General features: G+C 40.1%; 1 protein-coding gene across 1 annotated transcript in view; it reads right to left on the minus strand.

Annotated features, from left to right (window-relative positions):
* Positions 1-7,751, minus strand: part of VOPP1 (VOPP1 WW domain binding protein) — a 133,736-nt gene extending 125,985 nt beyond the window's left edge. Inside the window, exons 1-2 of the mRNA XM_042780997.1 lie at positions 7,710-7,751; positions 5,959-6,102 (exon numbers count right to left, since the gene is read on the minus strand). Of these exons, the coding sequence (XP_042636931.1) occupies positions 5,959-6,102; positions 7,710-7,751 (186 nt within the window). The remainder of the gene's footprint in view (positions 1-5,958; positions 6,103-7,709) is intronic.
* Positions 7,752-8,137: the final 386 nt, after the last annotated feature.

An 8,137-nucleotide genomic window follows, 5' to 3' on the forward strand; every position in this document is an offset into this window, starting at 1 on the left:
AAACTCCCCCTAGGCCGACTGGCCGCTTAGAACACAGTCATGTGATCCATCATGGGAACCACCACTCACAACTGGAGTCCAGCCAAGTTGACACATCTTCAACTATCACACCATGGTTAAGAGGGGAGGGGAGAGAATATTGCAGGGGGGGAGGCATTGACCCATGTCACTTTAGTGTTGCGTAATTCACTATACATAAATTATATTTCAATAAAATGCATTTTTTAAAAAAATTATGCTAAGTAAAAGATACCAGTAACAAAGGACTGTATACTCAATGATAGCATTTATCTGGAATGTCCAGATTGGGCAAATCTATAGAGAAAGAAATAGATTAGCGGTTGCTTAGGGCTATGGGGTAGGGATTGGAGATAGAATGGGGAGCAACTACTAATGGGTTCAGAGATTCTTATAGGGGGAATAAAAATATTCTAAAATTAGATCATGGAGATGGCTACATAACTATGAATGCAGGTAGTCTAGTCCCCAGTTTATGATAAGAGTTTTTGTTCCAATAACTCTGTTGTAAATCAGTTCTGACATAAGGTGAATATCTAATTTTTTTGTAAGTTTTCACTATTACTGACTTTTATTATCAGTACCTTTATAAATCCAATCATTATTTGTCTTTGGGGGTTGAAAATAGTACATATAAACTTATACATATATTTTAACATGGTAGGTAGTACATATTATTAATGATAAGATGTACAAAAAAAATCAGATGATCCTAAGCACAGTTCATGATAAATCATATACATCATAAGTCAGGGACACCTGTATCCTAAAAAATATGGAATTCTAAAGTTTGAACGGGTGAAGTGCATAAGCTGTGAATTATCTTAATAAAGCTGTTTAAAAAATACAAGGAAAACCCAACGTATTCTTTTGCATTAATTTGTTAAAATATTAAAAAACCATTTTTTAAAAGATGACAGCTGACTGAAAGGGAAATAAGGATACAAAAATATGACAGAATTAAAATAAAATGCATATAGAAAACTGCATAGTTTTGGTGGTCTGAGGCAGAAGGACTAGGGTAAGGGAAGCAGGGGCTCTAAGGTTCTGGGGGCCCTGAAAAAGCAGGAAATGTGATCATCATAACACTGCAGTATCTATTAGATTTAAAAAAATACTCAAGAACAGTCTTTCCGATAATGGAACATGACAGACATTTTAGAGAACACAATCCTGACGACTGGCATGGAAAGTGCAGGATTCCAGTAAGGGTCTCACCAGAGGAAGAAATAGACTGATATGTGTAATTGCCTATATTTAACTGTGGAAACTGTTGTTAAGAAGTTTTGTAGAGCTGGTAGGGATATGGAAACTTAGCCAGATGGTCAAAAAAAAAACTAAGCAAATAAAATCTTGAGGCCATTTTGAACTGGAGGAAAAGACAAAATGTTGTGCAAGAAAAGAAATGAAATGTTAGTACACAACATGGCTCAAAGGTCAGCAGAATTTTAATAGTTATAATAATAAAGATATTGAATACTTGGATTTAACCAAATATTGTAACAGAAATATGCTGAGAGGATAGAGGGAGAAGGATTGAATAGATACTGTCTAACATTAAGATATCACTTTGATGATTAAGGTGTACCTGATCCAAGCTATGGTCTTTTCAATCATCTCATATGCATGCAAAAGCTAAACAATGAAAAAGGAAGACAGAAGAAGAACTGATGCATTCTGAGCACCTGGCAAAGTATAATGAATATACAAGTAAATAACTAAAAGAACAAACAAATCAGTCTTAGAAGAAATACCAAAATTCTCCTAAGAAGAATATGGAGACTTTAGCTCACTTACTTTGGACACATCATCAGCAAAGAACAATCACTAGGTAAAAGACATCATTGTTAGTAAAGTAGAGAGTCAGCAAAATTGAAAGAAATCGTCCATGAGGAAATTGCACAATAGCTGCAAAAATGAACTCAAACATACTAATGAGGAACATGAAGATGGTAAAGGACAAGGCAAAGTTTCACTCTGTTACACATATGGTCACCATGGCCAACTTAACAGCAACTAACAACAATGAAAATAGTATCGAAGACCTAGAAGTATATGCATATTATTTGAAAATTTGGAGTCAAATATAAACAGAACCATCAAAAACAAGTGAAAGTAGTTACCTACGAGAAGCTAACCATGATCAAAGTGGTCTGAGGGGAGTGTTATTTTCACTTATTTTAAAAGCTTTGGCACTATTATATATGTTAATTTATATGCATATATTACTTCCTTAAAAATAATTTTTAAAAATACACATAAGGAATAAAGCAAAATTCAGTTATGGTCAGTGTTACCTGGACCACTGTTTCTCTGATGTAGCACCAGGTGAGACCAGGTTAGGAGAAAACTTCTCTTTGACCCACACGGTCAACATGCTGGACTGTTCCAACCTCTGTTGTTGCAAGGTAGAAGCATGACTGCTACCAGTCAGCCCCTGTCCCGACAACCTCTCATGGTGCCAGCCATCCTGCCATCTCAACTGTACCACCACCCCCAACACAAAGCAGCACACACTTGTCAGGAATGAGCATGGCCAAAGCTGGGGAGGAAGAAGAGTGTTCTTCTCTGCTGCCTCTTTTTGGCCCAGCATGCAGAGATGAATAAGCCTCAAGATAAACAAAGGTATGATTGTATCTGGCATAACTTGGAAAACAAAACAAAGCAGACAGGAATGTAGCTGGAGTCCCAGCTCGTAGGCCTGCTTGTGGGTCACGTTAGACAGAGCTCAAGGGTGGATTAGCTGTGTTAAACATCATTAGCTCTTATTCTGATGTGAAGACTACTGCTCTGAGAAGCTCCATATCTACTTACATTTTAGATTGCTGTCTTCTAAGCTAAAACATCTATGATTTGGGGGGAGTTGACACTCTTGTTTTTAAAAAGTGAATTCACTGAATCTAACCATCCAGTGAGTTTACAGATAATTACTGAGCACTACAAAATTCTGTGGGAGCTCTGGTGGTATAGTGCAAAAGGCATCTGATTGCTAACCAGAAGGCTGGCAGTTCAAACCTACCAGCCACTCCTCAGAAGAAAGACTGGACGATCTACTTCCATAGTGATAATGCCTTGGAAACTCAAGAAGAGGTCGCTATGAGTTGGATCTGACTCAATGGCAGTGCGTTGCATTATTACAGAATTCTGTGTGTGGTGCAAACTGTTAACATGCTCAGCTGCTAACTAAAAAGTCGGAGGTTCGTGTCCACCAGAGGTATCTCAGAAGAAAGGCCTGATGATCTACTTCCAAAAAATCAGCCTTTGAAACCCCTGTGAAGCACAATTCCACTCTGACACACAGAGTCTCCATGAGTTGGAATTAACTCAATGGCAATTCGTTAAGTGGACAAAGTTCTGAGCATGTGCTCGAGGCTGGGGATTTAATTTTGGACAAAGCAGAGGTGCTACTGTATCTCATAGAATTTAAAGTCTGATGAAACAGACAAACATGAGTAAGATTAGCCTACAAATGAATATGTAACTCTCATAGTTGAAATGGTTGTCCATAGAGGATGCTTAAAGAAAATGGAAAGGCATAATTACATGTTATTATATGTACAGACCATGAGGCAGTAGGAAACAGAAAGTTATGACAAAACTGAATCAATGCTTAAATTCAATGCGTTATCTGAATTGAGGAGCTCTGATGGTACGGTGGTTAAAGCATTTGGTTACTAACCAACAGGTCAGTGGTTTGAACTCACCATGGGAGAAAGATGAGGTAGTCTGCTTCCATAAAGATTTAGAGCATTAGAAATCCAATGGGCAAGTTCTCGTCTGCCCTATAGGCTCTCTATGAGTCAGAATTGACTCAGTGGCAGTAGGTTTGGTTTTTTGGTTTTATCCTGGATTGGCTCTTGGGACAGAAAAACAGCCTTAATGAAAAAGCTGGTGAAATCCAAATAAAATCTGGAGTTTAGTTAATAGTAATAGACCAAGGTCAGCTTCTTTGTTGTAACAAATGTGCTATGGTAGTATAAGATACAGGATGCTAACATTGGGTAAGGGATGTACATGAACTCTGTATTATCATTACAACTTTTCTATAAATCCAAAATTAAAAGTTTGTTTAAAATAACAATATACAAATGTGTGTGTGTGTGTGTGTGTGTGTATGAATTAAGGATCCTGGCTTTGAGATGCAGAGAGCACAGGTGGGAATGATAAAGAAGACACTACAGGCAGGAATGAGGGTTCCAGTCATGCAGGGCTTCGAAAGCCATGTTACAAGGATCAAGGTCTTATCTGAAGACCAATGTGAAGCTTCTCAGTAAATGGAAGCTGCTGTTGGTATTTTCCCTAGCCTGCCACTGGGATATGGAGGAGATGGGCAGCTGCAGGCTGAAAGATGAATGAACCAGTGGGATCACAGATTACTCAGCAAGGAGCAGAGAAGTGTAAGAGGAAAGTCCGTGTTCCTGATGCACACTATGCCAAACACCCAGCCTGGCAGAAGGCCAGGCCATTTGTAATCACTCTGACCTGGATTTTAGCAACCTTAGGTCCGCCTTATAGGCCTAGAAGGAACTGATGTAGCTCTAGGAAGAGGTACGTTCTCATAATCGCTACAACCCATTTATTTTACTAAACTCTAAGTCCAACCCTGTCCCATCTCTGAGGTTGAGGAAAAAGACAAAACAGACACTAGGGTGGCCACAGATAACAATCCTGTAAGAATCAAAGTTGCTTCCCCTACACACAGGCAGGAGTATAAGGAGCAGCTAGGCCAGGTGACCTTAGAGGCTCTAACTATGAGGCCACATAGATACTGAGGCTGGGCAGGAAATGTTGGTTGATTGTATAGTGAAATCCTATTCTTTTCTGTCATTTTAACTTAAGCCTCTGTATCTAATCTCAACACCTACTTAAGACATACAGGAGCTCATGTATTATATTCCGGAAATAGCAGGGAAATATCTGTATAGAGACCTCTGCACACATAGAACTAAGTGTACCAATCATTCTACTCCTTATTGGATTTCCAGATCTTACTGGAAATTGACTTAGGAATGGTAATCTCTAGCTAGTCACTCATGGACATGCTTGGTTTGGCCCACAATATTTTTAAATAAGGAAACTTTACAGAAAAAGCTAGATTTCCAACTTTTTCAGAAAGATCTAAAGACCTGTTAGACCTGAGTGGTGCCTAGTGCCACACTCGTTCTAGCCCACACTCACTTTTTACATGGTACTGTTTTACAAGGGTCAAAGTGGGCAACTCTCACCTTCATTGATACCTACATGGTAAGGATTGGCATGAATCCAATTCACAAAGTGTGGAAATGGATCCAGTCCTCACATGCCCATTTCTCCATCATTGTCACCAGTCATTCATATGGCACATTTCTCTCTTTCAGCCCCAGCCACCTACAGCTGGGTCAGAGCTTACACGTTAGAAGGATATCCCCGTTCAGACTGTCAAACAGGCAGATGCCAACCCCTGGAGCTTCGTTAATTCTTGGGAAAAATTCACAGAATCTCAGAGAGTACAGCATAGTTATGGCTACAACTTTAGTACAACCAAAAAGAATACAAAGAGACACATAGGGTGAAGTCTGGGAGGGGTCATAGTGCAGAACTTCCATGTCCTAAAGAGGGATGTTCTCATAATCCTCTCCTTGCATCCAACCAGGAAGCTCCATCAGAGGCTCAGGGCTCAGGGCTCTTGTTGGCCTTCCCATATGAGCATGATTAAATTATATCATGCCTCATAAGGCTTAGTCAACATGGGTCCCCAAGGTCAGCTCCCATTCATTAACCTCAAGTGTTGGTTCAGCTCAAAAGAAAAGAAAATTAAGGCCAAATTGCTTTCTGTGATTCCACTCCTTGCACATGGTGACATCTTTTCTAGTTTACGCTTCCCATCACTCCCTACAAGATACACCTGGCCCACTGCACAAATTTATGCTATTCCTGGGCCCTGTAGGCATCTGCATTTACAACCTTCTGCATATTGAATCTCTTTTCTTCCAACTTCGCATAAAAGCCCACCAGCAGTTTCACAGGCATCTGTTGATTTCTTTGATGCTTCTCAAACTTTTTCACCAAAAAATCCCTGACAGCCAAAAAGCATGGCTGCATATTCTGGGAATGAAAGTGAGATCTAAAATCAGACACAGTACAACTTAAAATTCCTTTGGCACCTCAAGCTTTATCTTAAAAATTCTCATCTGTTGTATTTTATTTCGTTTACATATGTTGCATGCTATTCAATGATAGATCTGCATTAATTTTCATACATAATGTTTTCAATTTATCAATTAAAGGACTATCATATTTTCCCCTAAAAGTTTCAAGTTAAGTGGAGGCTCTGGAAAGACATACAAGGTCAATGCTGCATTCCTCCAAGCCCGCCACGGACCTCAGTTTGAGAAGCTCACCTGCTGACTAAATCAAGGAGCTCAGTCCTGTCCCCAGAACTTTAGGGCATCTACAAATCCTTAGCATACTTCCTTGCTTGTTTTCCCAAATTCTGGACCAAGATGTACATTTGGCGGTTCAAAGTCACCAGTTTTTCCATGGGAGGAAGATGAGGTAATCTACTTCAGTAAAGATTTACAGCCTTGGAAACCCATCAGGGTCACTATGAGTCAAAATTAACTCAATGGCAGTAGGTTTTGTTTTGTTTTGTTTTTGCTAGGAACCTACATTAGTTCCACTAGGAACGAGTCTAGTATTTAGCACCTAGATGACTTATACAGTCTGAAAAAGGTACACTTGTCTGTATGAGCTGTCTAATGAGATGTACAGCTTAACGGTAAACTCATTTGCTATTGTAATTATAAAAGTCTCGCTCATGGGTAGTCTTTCCAATGGACTCTAACCAGTTTTACTTTTATCAGCCTCAAATTGGAGTTTACCATAATCTTCTCAGTGTTGGTGAAGAATACAGAATATACATACCATGGACTGCCAGAAGAATTAACAAATCTGTCTTGGAGGAAGTACATCCAGAATGCTCCTTAGAAACACAGTGAGACCTTATCTTAAGTACTTTGGGTATTTTATCAGAAGGGACCTGTTATTACAGAAGAACATCATGCATGGTAAAGTAAAGGGTAAATGAGAAAGAGGAAGAGCCTCAACAAGATGAGCTGACATAGTGGCTACAACAATGGCCTCAAACATAGCAACAACTGTGAGGATGGTGCAGGACCAGGCAGTGTTTTGTTCTGTTATCAACAGGGTTGCTATGAGTCTGAACTGATTCGATGGCACCCTTATCATGATATATTAAAGTAAGGGATATATTTACAGGAAGTAAATTAAAGATAAAGGAAACTGGCAAATGTTACTGTTTCTATAATAGGTTTTTCAGATAAAGTGCCAGAACCTCCCAATACTCAATAAAATGTACAACCTTGGGGGATCTTGTTGTATCGCTGCTTGTGTCTAGAAAAGGCCTAGGCTAGTACCACAGTGCAAAAGTTCACCTGGAGACACAAGGCCTGGGATAGACCCACCTATGAAACACAGAATGGGAGGTTTAGTCACTAGGAAAGGGGCATAGGAGGGTGAGGCGGTAGGGGAAGCCCATCTTGCAGAAAGAACACCACATCAAGAGGTTTTCTAACTGATGGGCAGTTCAGGCAGTCAGAGACCAAGGCACCACCATAAGACCAAGTGTTCAAATGGACCCTGAATTTGCTAAAGGGATAAAGGAGCTGGGACAAGTTCATCACATACCATACCCAAGCATTAATCATATCCAGGTTCTTAAAGCAAAGGCCCATTTATACGGGCAGTCATGGGACAAAAAAGTTAGCAAGAGGTCTGAGCCCCCTAATCACTCACCCTTCCCTCTGGGGCAGGTGACCCCCGCTAAGGGGGAAACAGCATCTTCTGACCACCTTTAATTCTACAAGAGGAAGACAGAATCAGCATCAGCAGCCCAAGGCCTGTTCTTCTGAGGCCAAACATGCCGCCACCCTCTAGCTCTCTTACCAACCTTGATACCAACCGTCCCTCTCACAGCACCTACTGCCTCTCTGCTGGGTTCAGTAATTCACTGCAGTGGCCACACAGAAGTCACAGATTCTGGGGTTTATTAGGGAAGCAACAGGCTACAATTCAAGTTCAGGAACATGCTCAGAACACAGTTCTTTGGTCAGGATAGTCT

Source organism: Orycteropus afer, unplaced genomic scaffold (genome assembly GCF_000298275.1).
Source record: "Orycteropus afer afer isolate SDZICR_OR568_19922 unplaced genomic scaffold, OryAfe1.0 scaffold00077, whole genome shotgun sequence".
Taxonomy (NCBI): domain Eukaryota; kingdom Metazoa; phylum Chordata; class Mammalia; order Tubulidentata; family Orycteropodidae; genus Orycteropus; species Orycteropus afer.